This window comes from Harpegnathos saltator, unplaced genomic scaffold (genome assembly GCF_003227715.2).
Source record: "Harpegnathos saltator strain DR-91 unplaced genomic scaffold, Hsal_v8.6 scaffold360, whole genome shotgun sequence".
Classification (NCBI taxonomy): domain Eukaryota; kingdom Metazoa; phylum Arthropoda; class Insecta; order Hymenoptera; family Formicidae; genus Harpegnathos; species Harpegnathos saltator.
Window position 1 is genome coordinate 8,450 of NW_020230162.1, and position 20,968 is coordinate 29,417.

A 20,968-nucleotide genomic window follows, 5' to 3' on the forward strand; every position below is an offset into this window, starting at 1 on the left:
CGGGCATAGTCTGGCATAGAGATGGCAACTGTCATTGCAGCACGGACATAAACCGTCTGAAAGTGGATATAGCATGGACTTCCACCATATGCAGATTTTACCACCGAGACCTGAAAGTTGATGTACTATCGTAGTTCCCCTCTCAAAATGGATGCAGATGGCGTCCTTTCCCAGTGCGGAAAGTCGGTGTCGCAGAAAATGTCGTATTGGCCGCTCTCAGGTTACTCTCTGGTTTTCAGTAACAAATAGATTCATTTGATAATTAATACCAGCAGAGAGAAACCTGAAAGCGGCCAACACGGCATTTTCTGCGACACCGACTTTCCGCACTGGGAAAGGTCGCCATCTGCATCCATTTTGAGAGGGGAACTACGATGCAACATCCACTTTCGTTTCTCTCTGTTAATACAGGTCGGAAATGACAAACTTTTGAGAGAGACTGTAGTTGTCACGTGATTAAACCTGCTATGGCACATTACTGACGTGTCGTGTGCTTGATTTGACATGGCTGTTTTTTGACATTTGTCAAACGTAATAGATTCGTAACTTTTTTAGGAAATAAATCCATGATGAGCGAGAAAAGCATCAACTCTGCTTTAGTACGAAGAGTTAATAAATTGTTGGAATCCAGAGTGGAACATGATAAGGTTTGTCATAAACAAATCGCTTATGTGTGCCAGTTTCATTTTGCGAATAATTCGATATATGTCGGCTATTAAATAATTATAATATTAATCATGTATTAATTATAATAGGTATATATAATAAATATTATATGTAGTTATCAAATTTTATATAATCTAATTTATCAAAATTTATATAATGTAAGACACATTTTAGGACACATTGGAAGCTTTGAAAGAATTGTCGACGTTCTTCACTGAAAATACGTTAAATTCTCGCCGCAATTTGCGTAGTAAAATAGAAAGAAGAAGTTTAGCAATAAATGAAGAATTTCTGGCTGCCTTTAAAGAGGTAAAGGCTTCTTTGGATGATGTTTATCAAGATGTTTTAGCCATGAACACGGCTGTACAGTCTATGACGAATCGTTTGCAAGCTACAAAAGCTCAAACATCCCAACTTATAGAACATACAACAAAGCTCCAGAATGAAAAGTAAGAAAAAATTTGTATACAGGAACATACAATTGTGATATCAGAATGACTTATCATTTGCTTTTACCATTAGCCAAACATTATCGATGCAACAGGAAGTTGCAAATGCATTTATTAAGAACTTTCATCTAACTACCTCTGAATTGGCTATCTTGCATGGCTCAGCCAGAGAGTCTCCTATAACGGAGGAATTTTTCTCTATAGTTAATAAAGTACAGGTAGAACATTACAAGTTATTTTTCTTTAATAAGTCTAATTATATTTGATATTGTTTAACTTTGTCTACATGGTATAATGCAGGATATTCACAGTAAATGTAGAGTGTTGATGCAGTCTGGATATCAGACATTGGCACTGGATATAATGCAGAGAATGACACTGTTGCAAGAAGCTGCGCTAGAGAGACTTTACCGATGGACACAGACTCAATGCAAGAACATAGAAAATGAACGTTTGGCACCATTACTTATTAAGGCTATGAGCAAACTACAAGATAGGCCAGTGTTATTTAAGTAAGACCCTTGATATTTTGCTGCAAGCTTTATTTTTAAATAATCACGTATTTATCTCTTATAAATTAATATATATTTTTCTTCCAGGTACATTTTAGATGAATACTGCGCAGCCAGAAGAACCGCCTTGATGGGATCTTTTATAGACGCGTTAACATTAGGTGAGGGTTTCGGCGGGACACCCAATCCCATAGAGATGCATGCCAATGATCCCAAGCGATACGTCGGCGATATGCTCGCTTGGCTGCATCAAGCGATTCCTGTGGAAAAGGAGAATATTCTCACTTTAGTGAAAAGCTGCAACAAGACTGGTGAGAAGTTGTTTCCTTTGAGTTAACAAAACGCGTCACGTTCAGACGTTCAAATGTATTATTAACCTCTCGTAGATGTGTCGGATCAAGTGAAACAGGCGTTGAGTAACATCACCGAGAGTTTATGCCATCCTTTGAAGTCGAGAATAGAACACGTCATATCCACAGAAGCGCCAGCGACGGTATTGTACTCCGTCACAACCTTGATTAGATTTTACCGTGCCATCACTGAACAGGTGATACCCGACAGTGTCTTGGATCTCACGCTCTTAGATCTACTAGCTCAGAGTGAAAAGAGTTTCCTCAGTAGACTTCAGAGAGAAACGAGGATCGCTCTCGGCGAGCGTGCGGAACCTCCGGGAAACGATTTGGTGCCTGCACCATCCGTCTCTAGATTGCTGTCGCTGCTGAACGAGATATTGTCTGTGGCTAGCATCGCTGAAGACAGGGAAAGAGATATGCTGCAGGTATGTTTAACGGAAACATTTTATTGTACTTTATTCTTACATTTACCATGCATTATTTTCTGATCTTCGACAGATCGTGTCGTGCATCATCGACCCGTTACTCCAAGAGGTCAACGAGACTGCGTCGAGGTTGCCAACGGTGGACATGGCTGTCTATCTTCTCAACTGCATGCATCAGATACAATCCACTTTGGCGTTATACGAATACATGGACCAGAGATTAGAAAGGTTACAGGTGATTGGTTAGTTTTTATCAAAGTCGGACGCGATCGTGATATACCGATGCGCTATTTCCGCCGCTTCGCACTTGCATCCCTTGGTATCTGCTTAGAAATTTCTCGATAACTGACGCCGACTACCGTTGCAATCCACCGTTACGATTTTTCAGGCGCAATCGGACGCGCAAATCGACACGCTTACGTCGGAACAAGCTAGTTCTTTGGTGGCACACTTGAATTTGGGCTCGATGTACACCATTCTACAAGGTCGCGAGCAGGGACCACTGTCGTCCATACCCGGCATGGATGCCCTCAGTGTGAAGGAATTCACTGTAAGTGACTCGTCTGGTCCGAATCGAGACGTGTCATAATTGCTCGCGTCGCTTCTTTGCAGAACAAACTAGAGGCGTTCGTGGTGATGCCGGACGTTCTACTGTTGCCACAGATAAGTTTGCTGCAGAGTAACAATCATCGGTTAGTCACTCAGAGAAGATCGTTCGAGGTGATCGGAGCCATATACAGGCAGTTGTACGATGCCTGCCACGATCCAAAGAACTTGTATCAAAACGCTGGCAGTCTCTTTTCCAGGACGCCCGAGGAACTACTGCATATGCTGATTTCCCAATAACCGCGTGTTCCACGAGCTTCCATTTAGACATTATATATCATGAATAATGTACATAGCTAAATAATACAACGAACGTATCAAAAGGATAACACATGTCCGTCTATGGGTAGGATCCATTAGACACCAGAGCACTCCAGCTACTTCATAACAACGTCATTAATTCCTGTATGGGAAATCTCGACCGAACAAATCTGAATCGAATCCCTCACTCCGTCGACGAACGCGATTGGCGCGTTCGATTGGCGAGCGCAGGTGACTAGGCGGCCGTGATTGGTCGCGCGCTGTAACGTCATCGACAACGCGAGAGACCTGCGCGCACGCGCCTTGCGCGGCGATTGGCCCGGCCGCCCGAAGTCAGTCGACAGTCCGGTGCGGTGGAATGTGGTTGTGTTCGCATTTTGTCCGCGAGCGCCGCGCATCTTTCATTCATCCACCTGTGTGGTAGTGCGCGACGGCTCGATCGTCGGCGGCGGTGGCAACCTCCTGGTCTTAGCGTCGTCGCCGACATCGTCCACCGTAGACGACGGTGGTGTCGCTCAGACGGTATCCCCGCGCGGACGCTCGGTGGACGGAGAAGCTCTCGCTGACGCGACGCGCGCGACGCGACGCGCGTTCCTTCGGACATCGCATCCTTAGCACGCGCGAAATGTCGCGGCGCCGTACGGCGGCGAGCACGGCGCCGACGCGGAGCACGCAGTGAAAATATCATTCCGGCGCGCGATCAAACGCACCATGGACCACCACCTCTCCTGCCGGCCACGACGCGCACAAAGGACGGATAGAAAGCAGTGAGTGAGTGAGTGGAAGCAGCGTATACGAGAGTGCGGGAGCAAGATGGCGGAATCGAACTATTATCAGGTGAGTTTCGCGGCTCCCATCATCGTCATCCGTCCATCGAGAGAGGCGGATGTACGCTCTCTTCGCGAGCTGCCGCTCGGCGTCGCCTCGACGGACCCCTGGGTCCCTGGGTCCCCGACGGGCGCCATAATATATCGCGCGTCTCTCCCGGTAGACGCGACGCGTTCGCGACGTTTCCGTTGTCCCTGAACGTTCCCACCTTTCCGCCTCCGTCCTGCTCTCGCTCGCATGTTCGTCCGTTCGCTCGCTCGCTCGCTCGCTCGCTCGCTCACTCACTCACTCGTTCGTTCGTTCGTTCATTCGTTCGTTTGTCCGTTTGCTCGTGACGTACGTGCACTTGTACCCCGGGGCCCGACAGCAGGCTCTTTCCCGTCGGAGCACGACGGCGGGACCGACGCGGTTTTCGTGGGTCGCGACGAGCGTGCGGCGAGCGAGCGAGCGCTCTCGGTCGCGCTAAACCAGGCGTGACGGCTTGGTCGTGCACACCTGATATGCATCCGATTTCTTACCTACCTACCTACCTGCCTGTCTGCCATGTATTGGTCCCACTCTTGGCCTGCACCGACGACCGTCTGGGTTAATTGACTCCGCTCGACGAGCCGCGCTCGCTCGTTCGCCCCCTTCTTCCGCAGACTATGTCTACGCTGTTTACCGCGTAGAGCATACCGAGAAAACGCACTCGGCGACGGTTAGCCGACCGGCTGGTACAACCAGCATCCAGTTGCACAGACCATGTCGCTTAATTGACTTCGCTTAGCGGTAGCTTCTTAGATTACGGGCCCGACGTCGACGAGAAAGCAAGAGAGAAAAGAGAGAGGGAGTCGGAGGGAGAGGGAGAGAGAGAGAGGGAGAGAGAGAGAGAGAGAGAGAGAAAGAAAAGGAGAGCTAACAAGGTACGATCCGGCCGGCCCGTTTGCTCGATTCCCATGTCCGACTTGGCTCTCATGATTCTGCGGTGTAATTTTGAGAAGAGCGAACTCCCGGCCGCTGGAGCGCCGCGCGAGTAAACACCTCCGCGCGGCGGCGGCGGCGGCGGCCCGCGGCGTCGAAACTCCGACTCGTCGAAACGATACCGGTTTCACTCCCGGTGTTGTTGTCGTTTTACGAAGCCCGGCGTTAATCGGCGTCTCGGTGTAACCGGTCTCTCGGCCCGACTTTCCGCTCGGTCCTGGGCGTCGGGCATCCCGGTAACACCTGCCTGCTGCCCCTCAGCCGGCGATTATCGGCGGGACGCGACGGGAGATCCGCGGGGATCCGTCCGAAGAGCGATCGTCCTGTGGCGTCGCGAAATGGATCATCGGCCGATGAGAGCGTCGTTGCGTGTCGTTACGAGCGTGTGGCGGTGTGCTGTCACAGGTCGGAATCCGCTGACGATACGTCATCGTGCGGCCGGGCGATCGGCAGCTGACACTCCACCGCGTCCCTCCCTCCGCTCCCCTCTCGCCGAACCTTCGCGTTTCCGTGGCCTGTTTACGGTAAAGAGATTCGGGCGCGCGCGAACACCTTCCGTCGACACCGGCGGACAGCGGCTCTCTGTCACCTGTTCTGCGACTTCCGCGATGAGAACCGAGAGAGTTATCGTTACATATTGTCGTTGCGCAGGTACAATGCATGGCGGAAAAGATGCGCAGCGTCGACGTAGCGATAGCACACATTCGTCGTCGAAAGTTACAGAACACGCCTACGGATACCTCCGTCCGCCAGATCCGGCCGATAGACTTGACGTCATCTACGTGACAACTGCGAGGAGGATACGCATCGTCCATTTTTTCCTTCTCTTTCCCGCAGCGTCTCCGTTCGGCAGAATCGCGTAACATTGCGGAAGAGCACACTTGATCTTTCGCGGAACGCCCGACGACCCGGATTGATTTGTCCCATTCTCGGCTTCGACGTGCGTTAATTGCTCGATAGCGGATTGACGTCGGGTAAGATAATTCGATGTTATCGCGGCGTTACGCGATTTTGCCAGATCCGACTTGACGTCACGACTCGCGCTCGCTCCTTCTCTCTCTCTCTCTCTCTCTCTCTCTCTCTCTCTCGCTCGTGCATTAAAAAACAATTCTCCATTGCGGGCGCAGAGATAGACATGAATCAGAGAACGCGTTCATTTATTCGTTTCCTGACGTGCGTAATCGTTCAGCCGCAAAGGGTTCGCGTCATGTCTGTCAACCTGCCGGGATTATTGATTCGCACCGCGCCGCGCGATGCGAATATCGCTGCAAATGAAAATGCGTGAAAATAGATCGCACGTCGCTGTGCGTGTACGCGTGCATGAGCGCGCGCGTACATTTTCCCCGGGCCCCTCTCTCCCTCTCTCTCTCTTGCGCGCGCTCCCACGGCGCTCTAAATTAATATATCTAGACGTACTTTCATTCTCCGCGAAGAGAGACGGTCCCGAGGATCTCTCTCTCTCTCTCTCTCTCTCTCTCTCTCTCTCTCTCTCTCTCTCTCTCTCTCTCTCTCTCTCTCTCTCTCGTCATTTCCTGCGCTCCTCCGCTTGGCAACGCGCTTTAGCATCAGCTGCGCGGGGATATCGGATTTACGTAATTCACGCGCGGCCGATTCGTGAATGAGACATCGTTCGCGAGATCTCGTGCGCGGCGACTTTGAAGCGCGTTAACGCTCCAGCAGTCACTCGACGCCGCTTATCGCACGGTAGTTCCGACGAATGCAGATAACATCGGTTACGTTGGCGCACTTGTCCCTCTCCGCCAGCTCCCCTCCGCTGAAATTGAGTCCCTCGCGCGGTCGCGCGAGGGAAAAGGAGAGAAAAAGGGGCACGATCGTGCGGAAAGTTGCACGAAGCGGGAGGTCAATCGTTATCTGCACACGGCCGGGGCCCCTCTTCCGGCTGTCGTTCTTCGAGTCGTGATGAATCGCGCAAATCACGATCGAGAGAGCTCCGCGTAAACACGCGTGTGTCCTTTAAGCAGGAGCCTCTGAGGAGGAGCCCCTTGCTGTTTCGCGCGAATGCGGCGAACGTGACGAACGGGGTTTGAGAGTCACTGTTATCGGGATCGCTGATAAGAGATAACGCCACCGGCACTGTCTCTCTTCTTAGCTGTATTACCGATGCTCAAATTCACGAAGGTGTTCCACACGTCTCGCGCTCGCGACATGGTGAAGACGCGTGCGCTCGTCGTTGTGTTTTGCAAGTGTCGCGATAACGCGGAAACAGCAGAGCAATAGAGAGAGAGAGAGAGAGAGAGAGAGAGAGAGAGAGAGAGAGAGAGAGAGAGAGAGAGAGAGAGAGGAGAAATCTCGCGGTCAGCGGAGATGTGAACAGCCGATATCGTAGATTTTCGCCGGCAACAGGTGGTTGACGTTTACCTGCGCGCAGTTGCAGGCCCCGGAGATTACCGCTCCGCTCCGACAGTGATTCAGGTGGTGATTAACCGCGCGCGCGCGCGGTGGTTTGTCTTGTTTGCTTGTTGTTCGACGTGTTGAATTTTAGTGGCGTGACGTGTTATTAGAAACGATTATCTCCCTCCGCGAGATGTGAGTCTCTCGCCGCCGCCGCCGCCGCCGCCGCCGCTGCCTCGACAACGACGACGACGACGACGACGACGACGACAACAACAACAACAACGACGACGATCCGAACAGTGACCAACGGTGACGCGCGCTTTGAGAGAACAACGATAGCGTCGTGCGAGCCTCTGTCTAGGCCGTGAAAGTCGTCTCGCGCGCGCGGCCACGGGAACAATGTCGTTCATCAGCGTGGGCAGAGCGAAGGGGAAATCGACGAGCACGATCAAATGCGTGCCGTTGGCCAAAGTGTCCAGCTCGAAGTACTTCCGGGCTTGCATCGCGCCCTGCGCGGTATGTCGTATTAGCGCATCGTTTTAGTCATTAGTAATTTCGTCGTTAGTCATTTCTGGCCGTAGTCTCGGGTCTCTTCGCGACACGGGCGTCCTTCAAGAATTCTCGCGACACCGGGGTATTGTATTCTGCGCAAGAACGAGACTTTGTGTCTTTGAACGTCGGTATCTGTCAACGAGTAATGCGTTTATCTCTGAGCACGCTAAGAATTTTCAATTAACTCGCAAGTATGTAATTTCTTTTTTGCCTGCTCGTGTGATGTCGTCTCTGAATGGTAGTGTATTATGTTTCTTTCTATTTTTCTTTCTTCTGTGCAAAAGGAACATTTTCTCCTTGTACTTGATGCTGATACGATGCAAAGATGAGTGCTACGGGTAAAGTGTGCGTTGGCCACGTTTGGAATTGTTTAAGGACGCTCGGAATCGTTTAAAGACCCAAGCAGGATCGGAAGTTCAAGGACGATAAGAAATTGATAGATTAGCATGCGAAATCGAGCCCTCTGCGCGACTTCTCCACGACGCACAGTGTTGCAGGAATCGCTAAACGTGGCCAAAATAGGAAAAAATGAAGAACGAAATTTTCGGTTCCCGTTTTCAATATATTTTCTAAAAGGTCCAAATTAATAAGTTGTAGTAACATTTTGATGAAATCCATTTGTATCACGGAGATAAGTGAATTCAAATGTACACGTGATGCGAAGTAAAGAATAGCTGGGTTATAACCCTCCAAATGATATAACTGATTTTGCGTTGAAACAATTTTTTATCATGAAAATGACGTTTCCTGTTTAATATCTCATCTATGTAGTTTTATTTCCAATAAAGAGTATATTAGAAAGTATATGCAATAAAAATTAGATTTACAGGTCTCACTTTTTATATATAGTTAATCATTTATATCGTGATATATAAAAATTGCATCATTTCGCACCATGTTGTACCTTTGTGAAAATAAAGATAAAATATCTATTAATCCTTATGCAAAGGTAGAAAGAGCGATATCTAGCGCTTACAAAAATATGATAAATTTCATGAGCAGAATTCGACATTCAGTGCGCTTACGGTCAGACGCTCTACTGCAGATAATATTGTTCAACACAAAAATTATATTCTCTATCCAAATCTTTTATTCTAGTTAATTTTGTTAATATTAAATACAAATATAATAATTAATAATAATGTTTAAGCTCTAATTAAATAATGTAGTAAACAATAGCAAAAATAAAGACTGTAGAGATATGAGAGAGTATCGTACAAGAAAAAACTCGACAATTGCGACGAATGAAGATTTATTTAAAAGACTTCTTCTTTCCTCAGATCCGATCATTTCATCTTTAAAAAAAGTTTCAAATAAAAAAGCCGATCCCTTCCCTAAAGAAGTTATTGAATTGCTTGCAAATCCAATTGTAGCAAATGCAGTTTCGGATAACGAATAGTTTTATAAAATATTTTGTTTGGTTGATTGTTATATAAAATAAAAAACAGAGATAAAAATTAAAAAAAAATAAAAGACAAACAGAAACAAAAAATTTTTTAAATAAAAAAGTAAAAAATAAAATAATAATATTAAAAAACATGTTATTTTAGTGATAAAATACTAGTATTTACAATATAATATGCTTTTCATTCAACTATAATACATTATAGCGACAATATGATTTATGGCCACTATTTGGAGATTTCGCAACACTGTACGATGTTTTGTTTCTTGCGTCCCGTATCATATTCATCGTCGAGAATCACCTTCCTCGCGTCACGCTCGAAATAGGTGACACGGCGTCCGTTGTAGCAGCTGATCGAACATCTCTCGTGAATGTTTCAATATCCCAACTATCATAATCGAATCACGACTCCCATGACTCCCCAATGACGGGTTATCGACGTTGGTTCGCCAGCGATAGATGATGCGCTCTCCCTCTTTCTCTCTCTCTCTCTCTCTCTCTCTCTCTCTCTCTCTCTCTCTCTCTCTCTCTCTCTCTCTCTCTCTCTCTCTCTCTCGCCGACACACGAGATCGATACTTTCCCCTTTCGCGTGTTTTGTCTAGCGTTTGTATCCGCGTGTATCTCACTCTGTCGAGCAGACGCACAGAACGCGCGCACATCCCGTGTGTGCATCCGTGTGTTGCGCGGCGCGCCAGACGGTTTCCGATTGCCGAGTATTTCGCGATGTTTCGTCGGTCTGGCTGAATACCTCCTCACCGTCGCGTCGATATTTACAGTGCAATTTCCGCCGGGTTGTTATCTCAAGCTTGAGGCGCGCCAGTGCGAGGTCTCCTCGCTCGATCATTCGCGGGGATCGGAAGAGCGGCTTACGCGTGACGCCGAGAGACGATCGTTCACAAATGGTCGATGTGAGATCCAGAACGGCGGTATCGCTCGTTAACCTTTAGAGGATCGGCATTTTTCCTTTAAAATTTACAATTTTTTTCGCGGAAAATGTGTATATATATATGTAACCATCATGTCGCGTAGAGTTTTCGAGTTTGTTAGTGGCTCCTATAGAAGCCACCCCGGTCCTCTAAAGGTTAATCGTTAGTTGTGCTCTCGCCAGATCGCCGCGTTGCGATTGTCTCAGGCAAATATACCCGATGAGAAAGAAAGAATCGACGAAGCGCGGGTAGATTCGTCGCGTGCGCGAGAGTATGCCGAAGTTGAAATCTCAGCTCACCCCGCCGCCGACCAGCGTCGAGCGAGGAAGTAATTCAAATTAATTAAAAGATGAGCAATCGTCCTTATCGCCCGCTCGCTCGCCGCCGATATCTTCGGCCGCCACGTCACGCACATAGTCAATAACGTCAATCGTCAATGACGTATTCGCTGTTTGTTTCAGGGCGATAACATCAGGCACCCAGTTCTTTACGAACTGTCCAGCAAGTATGGAGTGGCCAGCAGCGACCAGGTGCCCTTGCCGGTCCGTCTCGATGTGCTTCGGGAGCACATACGCCGAGAAATACGCAAGGTATGCTGAGTTTCGTTCCGAAGCGTGCGGCTTCTCCGAAGCTCCGTTTTTCTCCTCGCGCTCTTTTTTCTACCGCGGTGCTCTTCCTCCCCGCCTCCCTCCTTTCCTCCCTCTTCCTTTCCCTCTGTCGCATCCGGGATCGCTGCTCTTTCTTTTCTCGGTGATATAATCGCGATATAAAGTACTCATTATTCGTGTATTCATGAGTCAATCTCGCGACTCGCTACTTTAACTCGCTCTCGTCCTCGATATCTCTTTTTCCTTTTTTTATCGCGTTTCGCCAGCCGCGGAGAGATAATAGACGTCTGTCGGCGATGGCGGGAGGGGTCAGGGTGTGCCTGATCCGTGCGGGTTCGACTTAGGCTGATTCCATAATCATAATCGATGGGAACGCACCTCCCGCCGAACGACTCGTTGACGTCCGTGGTATTCGCGTGGAGAACGCGTCTGTGGGAAAACAGCGTGGATCAAGTTTTGCAAGCACTCCTCCCGCGCGTTTCGACCCAGCCGTCCCTCCCCCTCCGCATCCGCGCCGTTCATGTGCGAGTGCATCGCGTAATAACCAATCGATGATCTACGGTTTCCGGATGCGCCCGGGCGCGCGTCCTATATCACGCCGCGAATGGAAAGTCGAGGGTGGTCCGAGGAAACGTTTCTGCGACTCGCGCGCGACTCTAGAAACGAGTTTCGCGTCCGCCGCCGCGCCTCTCCTTGTCTGTCTCTCTATCGCTCGTTCTCTCTCTCTCTCTCCCTCCCTCTCTCTCTCTCTCTCTCTCTCTCTCTCTCTCTCTCTCTCTCTCTCTCGCCCCGGTTCTCGCTGTCTCTCTTTTTTTCCTCCTCTCGTTCCATCTCCCGGTACTCGCTACACGCCTTTATGAGACACTCTCACGCCGTCTAACCGGTGCCTACCGTTAATAGATCCGCTGCGAAATAGAGTCGCGTGTAGCGCGATGGTTTTCTTAAGGCGGCGCATTTTCATAAACGGTCGCATTACGCGCCGCGTTATCTGTCGCAAACGGCGCACCGACCGTGCGTCGTTGCAGTTTAGCTTTAGCTCTCGCACACGCACACGCGCACACACACACACACACACGCATATACTCACAGCGTCGTGGAAATCGATTTAGACTCTATGTATCGTGCGGTTCTCTCTTTCCCTCCTTCTCCACATAAGAAGTAGCACCTCGTCCTAAATAATTGTTTTCGCTCGACGCAACCTCATCGGCCGGCGCGTTCCAGTTTAGACGGTGGAAATATACGAGCGGCTGACTCACACCATGAAAACCCGCGGTAACTGCGCGGTACACCCGCCGATAGAATCGAAGGATACACGCCGAGGGGTATTATTGGACACGTGTGTAATTTTACGTCTCATTTGCCACGCGAAGGAGCGGCATCGAGCGATGGACGCGCTTCTAAGCGAGCGACAGGTCGAGCATGATGAATCGCTCCGCGATTAAATTCCCGCGGAATAAGTCCGCGTGGTAATAAATTATTGACAATCATAAATTCTCCGCGTCTCTCTCTCTCTCTCTCTCTCTCTTTCTCTCTGTTCGCCAAGAAGCTCGTGAAGATGGCGTCATTCGTCCGGGCCGACGAGCGCGTTCTCGCGAATTCACGTCGTCTCCCCCTGCCTTCCCTCTCGTTGATCAGTCATTCTTCCGCTTTGTCGCAGGAGCTGAAGATAAAAGCCGGCGCGGAGAAGCTGAGGGGAGTGGCGACCGATCGCAAGGCCCTCTCCGACGTAGCGACGATCGTGAAGAAGTCGAACAGCAAGCTGAACGAGCTCCAGGCCGAGCTGCAGCAGCTCGAGAGTCAAATTATACTGACACAGGGCCAGCCCCAATCGCCGCAGCAGAATCACTCCAACGGTCAAGGTAAGGCGATGCCGCGCATGGCTCGGATGCTATCTTCGCGTTCGCTGCGCGTAGCGTAGCATTGACCGAGCGTGAATCAAACGGAGCAGGGCTTTTAAAAGGCTTTTGTGCGACGCGAACGTCGCATCGCCATCGTAGGTCGAGCAACGTCGATCAGCACCCTGTCGTTCGCGAGCTCTATTCGACGTCGCGGACAATCGCGACGGCAATCCGAGCGGCAAGACGACTGTAAGTCCGGCTCACTCTTCGTGAGACTCGAAATCGGATTGCTCGATATCGGAGATCGAGAACTGCGGATCGAAAGTTGAAACTTGTTCGAGGCGAGGTAAGAAGAAGCCGGAAATCGAAAGAAGTTGACTCGTCCAACTCTAATCCCTGATCCGCAAACTTCGGTGTCTGATACCGAGGTCAGGCAGCGGAATTGAAGCCGGGAGCGCTGGGCGCCGCCGCCGCCAGGGGAATTCGAAAGGACCGCGAAGGGTTAAAGACGCTTGAACGTTCGCTGTGGGTCTCCGAAACAGGGTCGTTGACACGGACTTCAGAAGGGTTTCGAAGGAAACAAAGTGCAGAAAAACAATAAGAATCCGCTTCCCACGAGCGCGCGTATCCGGTGATCAGGGCGCAGTTGGCAGGCGTCGGACGCCGAGGAATTCTATCCAATTTCAGGAAAGCGCGCTCGCCGCGATACCGCGTTCTCGAGCGACAGGAAAGAAAAACGCGCGGCGGCTCGCTCGCGCTCGCGCGGTAATTATCGCCGTGGCTCTGCTGCTCATAGATTACGTATCGATACACCGTGGTAATAGCTAATGTTCCGGCACGCAGCTCCCTACCGCGCTAACGATCGTTCTGCGTTGTTAACGAGGAGGCACTTAATAACCCCACCCGCTAACGAGGCGTCGAGACGACGTCTTTGGTCTTTTATAAAGCTCGCCCGAGCATGCCGACGACGACGACGACGACGACGTCGACGTCGCCACCGCCAGCGCCTCACGTCGCTATTAGCGTTGACAAATCGAGCGTATCTCGTCGACGTCGAAGTCTCTGACTCATCGATCGATATATCACACCCGCGATACGTTAGATGCGAACCCAAATACTCCTCAACGTTACAAAGAGGGGACGGTCAATGGGATAAATATAGCGAGTTGCGTATATTAATACCGTTCGTCGTCGATCGATCGACCGAACGAACGGTCAAGGCGTGACAAGAGTTAATAACACTTCGATATCAAAGTAACGACGTCGTCGCTCATTCTTGACGTTTTACGCGCCCGACGTCTGGAGAGAGCCTCTCAAAGCGAACCCTTGAAGCGCCCTTTGTGAAGTCCCTCTGAAGAGGGATTTCAGAATGAAAGTTTAATCGGGCCACGACTCCGCCGAGATTACTCTCCGTCCGTTCACGTGGATCTGTCTGCCGATAGTTTATCGCGCGAGAAATAGAGATAAGAGAAAAACACGGGAGAAAAAACGGGAAACACGGCGGCTTCGTGCGATTCTATCTGACCGGACTCGCACACGCGAGGCTTAAAACGGCGCTCAGTCGCACGCGCAGGCTGCTGCCGGTTCCACGACCAGCGACAAAGGAACGGCGATTATTGTCTGCAGGGCCCGCGTCTGCTCTTCGCCTCCAAATGCCCCCCTCCCATAAATTAGGAACGATTAACGGAATTCTTTGTAATCGGCCGGTCGTGACCCCCTCGGTATTGTGTCGCGTTTCGCGCCGGACCGTCGCGCGATGCAGATTCGATCGGCGGCGTGATCTCGCATCTTTGACGTTTCGTCGCGTCGACGAGAGAGAGAGAGAGACACGCGAAGGCTACCTAACGAGGTTATTCGAAGGCCTCTTGGAGGCTCCTCGGAGACCCGGTCGAGAGAGAAATTGCGTTCGCGCGTCAGCTCGTCGCGATTACTCCTTAACGGGCGAGCTTCCACGCGATCATCCCGCGCGTCATCATCAATTGGCTAATCTAGCCTGTGGCTCTCGGAGGAAAAACGTCGTCCATCTCTCTCTCTCTCTCTCTCTCTCTCTCTCTCTCTCTCTCGGGCGAGAGCGTCTTTCCGTTGCGTTAACACCGAGCAGCTCGTCGTCGTCGTCGTCGTGGCTGCTCGATGTCTCGTCAGCCTCTCTGTACGCACGGAGAAACTACACAGACTTGCACCCGCTTTGAATTGACGGTAAGTGGCAGCGGCTATTTATACCGCGGGCTCCGATGATCTATCCGTTCCTCCAGTTAAGTCAGTCATCATCGCACGGTCCTCGGGTTCTCTAGCGCATTGCCTCGGGGGTGGTGTCTCATTCAGTCTCCTTCGTGCAGGCCGCGTACGCGGCCCCGAGACCGCCATTTATCGACGCTAGTCATCGAAAAATCGAGAAATATCAGCTCGAGCTCCGCTGCGTTCTTCGTCTCAGGAGACGAGCTCCCGAGAGCGAGATCGCCGATTGTTGCCGTGCGCGGCACGAGAGAGTCGCGATCTTCGCGTTCAGCCGAAACGATCGAGATCGAGAGAAAGTCGAGCGGCTCGCGCGCGCGCGCTCCTATTTCCTTTCTTCGGATCTCTCGCGAGGATGGCGAGAAGGTGCAACGCGCAGGCACTGACTGCTCCTTCACTTTCCAGTCCTGCCGAGAGACGAGGCGAGGCGGGAAATGACGCGTGTCATATTGTGCGTAATAACGCGTACGACGGCGAAAACTCTGCGTGTATCGAAGAGACGCGGCGCGATCGAGAGTGCACATTATGAGAGAGAGGAGAGACGATCGAATCGCTCGCTCGCTCGCTCGTTCGTTCGCTCGCTCGCTCGTTCGTTCGCTCGCTCGCTCGCTCGCTCGCTCGTTCGTTTGCGAAGGTACCGTTACACGTGCGTACGTAGCCCCGAAGCTCGCTCTCCCAGCTCCTCTCGACCACCTCGTGCTTCTCGCCGTGGATCGAGATCGCGTTACGGCCTGGACCGAGCCGAACCGAAGCCACGATTTCGCATTCCATCGCCGGCGCTCACGGGGGAAACCCTCTCGATCCTCCTCCCTCTTCCCTCCCTCCCTCTCACTGTGTCTCTCTCTCACTCTCTCTCTCTCTCTCTCTCTTTCCTGCTCGACCGCCCGGGCCTGATCTCCGCGGAGACTACCTGTCGGGACCCTCTCGAACCCAATTTCGGATACGTATAGTGGTGCGTCGGAGAGGGAACTTTCGGGCGATCCTCGGTGCCGGAGATCCTCTCGCAGGATGAGATTTTTTACGACGGCGATTTTTCGAGGCCCTAAAATATACACGCGCTGAGTTCGAGCCGTGAATCGTGTGCCGTTTGACCGTTGAAATATCGCGCGTACAATTTCGGGAACTTCCGCGCGAAAAGAGAGAAACACATCGGCGCTATGGACATTGATCCCTTTTTTGTCTGAAGCACAGGTATAAATCCGCACGTGTGTGTATGTGTGCGTGTGCGTGCGTGCGCGCGCGCGCGAAAGAACCAAGCGAGTCGCGACGCGATTCGCCGAGTAGGACAAGATCTGTCGCGTATGCTCCATTTGGACATAATTTATCGTACACTCGGCCCGGCCTCGGTTGCTGTCTCGCGCAGTTGGCGCGGATTATCGCGTGTATTCACTCGCGCGGGGAAAGCCCCGAGATGAATCACAGCCGGGCGCGCGATACGTGCCGTCCGTAAAATTCCGCTAGATTTTACGAGGCGAATCGATCGCGCGCGGGCTTTATTGTCCGGGCGCGCGATACCGCACGAATTTATGAAGTGCAGTTTATCGAATGCGAGCGAGCGAGCGAGCGAACGGGCTCGCGTTCGCAACATAGTAACGGTACCGGCCGAGCATTTACGAGTTAATAAATTTTAAGTGGCCACGTATAGTTCGTAACTAAATAAGTCACTTGGGTCATGGCGTTCAAGCGCGGGAAACGTATGTCCTAACCGGACGTTTTTGCAATGCTCGCGATTGAGATATCGGCAGTTCGCGAGGGACAACATTCTCGTCTGTAACCGTCGCTCTCGTAACTCGATGACGTAACAACGACGCGATAATCGATCGCCGGCTATGTACACGTACCTCTCTTTAAATTCCTTGGAGTGAGATCTCACTCCAGACGGCTGGAAATTCGCTCGAAAACGTTGCCGAAAGTAGCGCAGATACCGTCGCAACTTCGACTTTGAGCGGAGTCCTTTGCGCCTTCGTAATCACTCGAATTCGATTCGTTATCATAGATATCATTATTATAATGCGTTTTACACCATTTTCTTGTGCGAAATATACGAAAGAAGTGGTTGTGACTCGGAAGTTCGGCAGGACTTTTGACGCGATATTTTGCGTCTCGCAATTAAAGGATCTTCGGATAGGGAGTTGTTAAAACAATCGAGTAACGTTCTTTCAGTTTCCACTAACTGAGAGTTGAGACGCGAATGCAAGGGATTGATTCATAAGAGTGAATATTCCAATATTCCAATGGGTTCGAGTAGATTGTCCCGCTGGCGGTGCAGCATGTCGGATTCGCTCTTCAATATCGATTGAATATCTTCAGGCGACGGTTCAGAGGAGTTCCCTCCGCACTGAATGATGAAAAGTCATGCAAACCAAAGTGACTCGGCTGTCGCTCTGCTCCTCGAGTGAGATTTCACTCGAGGGAATTTCGAGGGCATATTTAATTTGTCAGAGCGCTTCAAACCGAATGCCCATCCCGCATGCGGCAGGCCCGATATGCACGACGCAGACCTAATAATGTAACTTCGTACGTTCCGTAACGTGAGGTCTGCCCCTCCGGATGCACGCCGTAATGCCGCACTGCGCTCGGCAGTGTAGCGCATCGCGCTTCCGTATAACTGGAGCGACGAACGCGTCGCGGCCTCAGCCATCAGGCTTTATCAACGCTCATCAAACTTCTCGATCGAGGACGTCGTCGCCGGTGCGCTCGGGTCGTCGGCGCACGCGCATTTTTCCCGAGGAATTTTGGCTGATTTTCAGGACTCACTTCACGGGGATGATTCCGAGTGATTTTCGGATTTAAAGCGTATTTTACTTTACTGCGGCAGCACTACCTGTGCCTGCATTATTACTTTTGCATTATAAATTCCACCACTATCATTGCGCTCTTGCATTGTTTGCGAGTTTATTCATTTAACCCTTTCACTGCTGAAATAACTTCCCTTGAGAAAATTAGTAAAATATTTGGTAGGCCTACGTTTTTTGGGTCGCTGATTACGAATCTAAAGTCAGATTTGCAAAATTCAAAATGGCGGACTCAATACGGTGACCATGATGTACAAAATTAATGAAAATTCCAATTATTATTGATGGTGTGTGGGTTTTTCGAATCGCTGATTACGAATTTTTGAGTAAAATAATATTGATAGTATGGATAAGATGGAGATACAGAATGAAAAAACTAGGAAAATAGAGTTAAAAAGTGTGAAAAAATAAAATTTCGGCCATTTTTGTAGAAATATTTGTTTATAAAAAAAAATCTAACCTGCAAAAAAATACTGAAAAAAATATGTTTTTGTACATCAGAAAAATATTTGGTGAAAATTTCAGACCTCTACATTCAATACTCTCCGAGGAATCGATATTTTCCTAAAAAAAAAGCATTTTTTTCAACTTTGATTTGTTATAAATAATCACAAATGAAGAATTGGGTATAAAAACCTATTGGAGTATGTTGAACAACTATTCAGTTATCTGGGAAAACTCAAATCCCCGATTAGTTCTTCCAAATTTATGTGATTTACAACGCAAAATTGTATCAAGAAAAGGTAGGAAGTATACTTCCCACTAACAGTAAAAAGGTTAAAATCACTTTACTCGCACGAGATGTTTTCGTAATCATGCTGAAATTCATATCGCGCGCTTATATTGTAATCTTTTCACTGCGTTTGAGGGGACGGTATCCCAAAGCGCATGATAAATAATAATGCAGTCTCTCGCTCTTTTTTTTTCCATTTTACTTCTTGCGCGATGCACTTTCTACCGGAGTGGTCTCGCGATTTTCTCGAACGGTGGCTCCGCTACGCTAATAACTTAACTGCTACTTCGCCGCGCGACGCCCGCGGGGTTACACGCGTAGGTTTTTCGAGGCGTATGCAAATTTCTCACCCCTCTCCCGCGCGAGTGCGTTTTTGCCGTGCGTTTATGTAAATCGACTCCTCGGGCGTGTTTATGGCAAAATTTTCTCCCGATGCGCGATAAAGACCGACGACGAGCCGCCGCGCCAAAGGTTACCGGAGCGGTCTCCTTCTCTGGGGAATATTACAAGGTGTTAAAATCGTTGCGTTTCCGTCGTACGCACACGCAGCCGAGCATCGTACGTCACTCCGATTGCGGCTGAGAATGTCGTAACTGCTGACGTTATCGAGAAAAAAAGGGTTTCTTGCACCATTCTCTTCCGATGGATACCGGTAATTAAATGCGACTTTTTGTACTTTAGGAAACAATTCTGAACGGTTAATAATACGTTGCGTCTACTCGGCGCAAGTGTTTGTTACATGACGACATGCCAGGAACACACACGTACGCGCGCGCGCACACACACACACACACGTAGTGGAACGTCGGTCGCTCGCGAGCGTATAAATAAAACGCTCGGAGATTCTCGTACTCGCCGCCTCGCGGAGTTACGGTAATTATTTTAATCAATGCCGTAATAAGGATGTTGCAGACAAGCATCGCACGCATACACACACACACACACGGACAATTGTTCCTTACATTTAACGAACTGCACGAGGAGACCTCTCTCCCTCCCTCACCCCCTTCAATGTGCGTGCACGCGTGCGTGTGCGTCACGCTTTATGAACGTATCGCTAACTCACGCTCGCGCACACACGGGGCGGCTTTGATGCGCGAGCAAAGTTATGAATGAGTCGGCGAGGAGGGAAGACCCCGGGCGCGAGCTCAGCGCGAGATAGCGTAATGTGCGTATCGTGGTTACGCGTGTAACTATCATGAGAGTTATCTATCGTATAATATCTGGTCGCGCTGCTCGCAGCTGCAATCATGTGAATCATGTGAACATTGGAGCGACGAACGCTACTCGCACTCGTCGTATCGAAGTAACGCGACGGAAGAGTTACAAGTCGCGCCCCGTCGTCCTCTTTGTCGCCATTGTTGCGTCGCTTGTCTTCGTCGTAATCGCCATCGTGTCGCGTGCTTCCTGCGCGCATCGCACGGCAGGGCTCGCGACAATGCACCTGCAGTTTCTGCATCGCCGGCGCATTTTGCATAAGCACCTTGGCACTTTGCGGTCGCAGCTCTTCGCTGCGAGCGAGTAACGTGGAGCAATTATCCGCGGCTCGAGACACCGAGGAGACTCCTCTCCGGGAGTGCATGCACTTTCCCTCCGAGGAAGGGCTGCATGCGCCTCATGTCGGAGTCGTTGAACCGGCGAAAGTGGCAACGGCAGAAGAGGAAGAGAGGACGAGGAGCGAGAGAAGAGCAGCAGCCCGGCGGAGGAGCCACCTTGTGCTCTCCCTCGGAGAGAGAGAGAGAAAGAGAGAGAGAGAGAGAGAGAGCCTGTTCTGTCGGGCTCTCTTCTTCTCTGCCCTTTCTGTTCTCCTCTCGCCCTCCCCTCCCTTCCCTCGGGCGCACACGAGTGCATCGATAATCTCTCTGGCGACGGTGGTTCCCTTTGCGGGAAAACGCGCGAGGGGATGAAAAGACAGGCGCGCAGACTGGCGGTAGGGGTAGGGCGGCTGACGCGACGACGATGCTCTGTTGCTATCAAAAACAAGGAAAGCCTTTGTCGTCGGCCTCCGCGTGCGGCAAGGGCAGGAACGCGACGTATAATGGGGCACGTGTTCGGCCGCGCTGCGCTAATGACACGGTTTCGCGGAGCTCTCGATGCCGAGCCGCATTGTCCCCGCGAACTCTTTTATGCCCGCCGCCTCTCCTCCTCCTCCTTCTCCTCCTCCTCCTCCTCCTCCTCCTCCTCCTCCTCCTCCTCCTCCTCCTCCTCCTCCTCCTCCTTCTCCACGATCTCCTCTCTTCCTTCTCACTCGTCGTTTTCGCGGCATTGTAGGCGCGTGTACATGCGCATATGTGCATTCGCCGGCGAGCCTGCTGACTCGGGCCTCTCTCTCTCTCTCTCTCTCTCTCTCTCTCTCTCTCTCTCTCTCTCTCTCTCTCTTTTCCGTTTCTCTCGACGCGTGTCCGCCTCTCCCATGCGAGTCGCACGGGAACAATAGCCGCCCTGCGATTGTCCGAGAAAACT

General features: G+C 50.5%; 2 protein-coding genes across 8 annotated transcripts in view; both read left to right on the forward strand.

Moving 5' to 3' along the window:
• Nucleotides 1–274: 274 nt before the first annotated feature.
• Nucleotides 275–3,340, forward strand: Cog6 (conserved oligomeric Golgi complex subunit 6). Of its 2 annotated transcripts, XM_011150177.2 has the most exons (10): nucleotides 280–411; nucleotides 556–647; nucleotides 841–1,115; nucleotides 1,189–1,333; nucleotides 1,416–1,627; nucleotides 1,715–1,938; nucleotides 2,014–2,405; nucleotides 2,479–2,640; nucleotides 2,794–2,955; nucleotides 3,018–3,340. In XM_011150177.2, the coding sequence occupies exons 1-10, from the start codon at nucleotides 375–377 to the stop codon at nucleotides 3,249–3,251; spliced, it is 1,935 nt and encodes a 644-aa protein (XP_011148479.2). In that variant the 5' UTR covers nucleotides 280–374; the 3' UTR covers nucleotides 3,252–3,340. The 2 variants fall into 2 exon arrangements, with proteins under 2 accessions (XP_011148480.2, XP_011148479.2); XM_011150178.3 differs by lacking the exon at nucleotides 3,018–3,340 and having other exon boundaries at nucleotides 275–411; nucleotides 2,479–2,647.
• A 250-nt stretch (nucleotides 3,341–3,590) lies between these two features.
• Pkn (serine/threonine-protein kinase N) overlaps nucleotides 3,591–20,968 on the forward strand; it is a 37,813-nt gene continuing 20,435 nt past the window's right edge. For 3 of the 6 annotated variants that reach the window (XM_025300406.1, XM_025300405.1, XM_011150185.3), the window contains exons 1-4: nucleotides 3,591–4,109; nucleotides 7,583–7,931; nucleotides 10,761–10,889; nucleotides 12,565–12,766. In XM_025300406.1, coding sequence (XP_025156191.1) covers nucleotides 7,815–7,931; nucleotides 10,761–10,889; nucleotides 12,565–12,766 — 448 coding nt within the window. In that variant the 5' untranslated portion in view covers nucleotides 3,591–4,109; nucleotides 7,583–7,814. Of the gene's footprint in view, nucleotides 4,110–7,582; nucleotides 7,932–10,760; nucleotides 10,890–12,564; nucleotides 12,767–14,852; nucleotides 15,429–18,705; nucleotides 19,158–20,968 lie in introns of those variants that run through there. The other 3 variants (XM_011150184.3, XM_025300409.1, XM_025300408.1) reach the window with 3 other exon arrangements.

Excerpts from the sequence above, each read along its gene's own strand:
- Cog6 (XM_011150177.2), top strand. The coding sequence starts at position 375 with ATGCAACATCCACTTTCGTTTCTCTCTGTTAATACAG. Across the intron at positions 412-555 it reads GTTTCTCTCTGTTAATACAG|GAAATAAATCCATGATGAGC; the intron begins GTCGGAAATGAC and ends TAACTTTTTTAG. Across the intron at positions 2,406-2,478 it reads GGGAAAGAGATATGCTGCAG|ATCGTGTCGTGCATCATCGA; the intron begins GTATGTTTAACG and ends GATCTTCGACAG.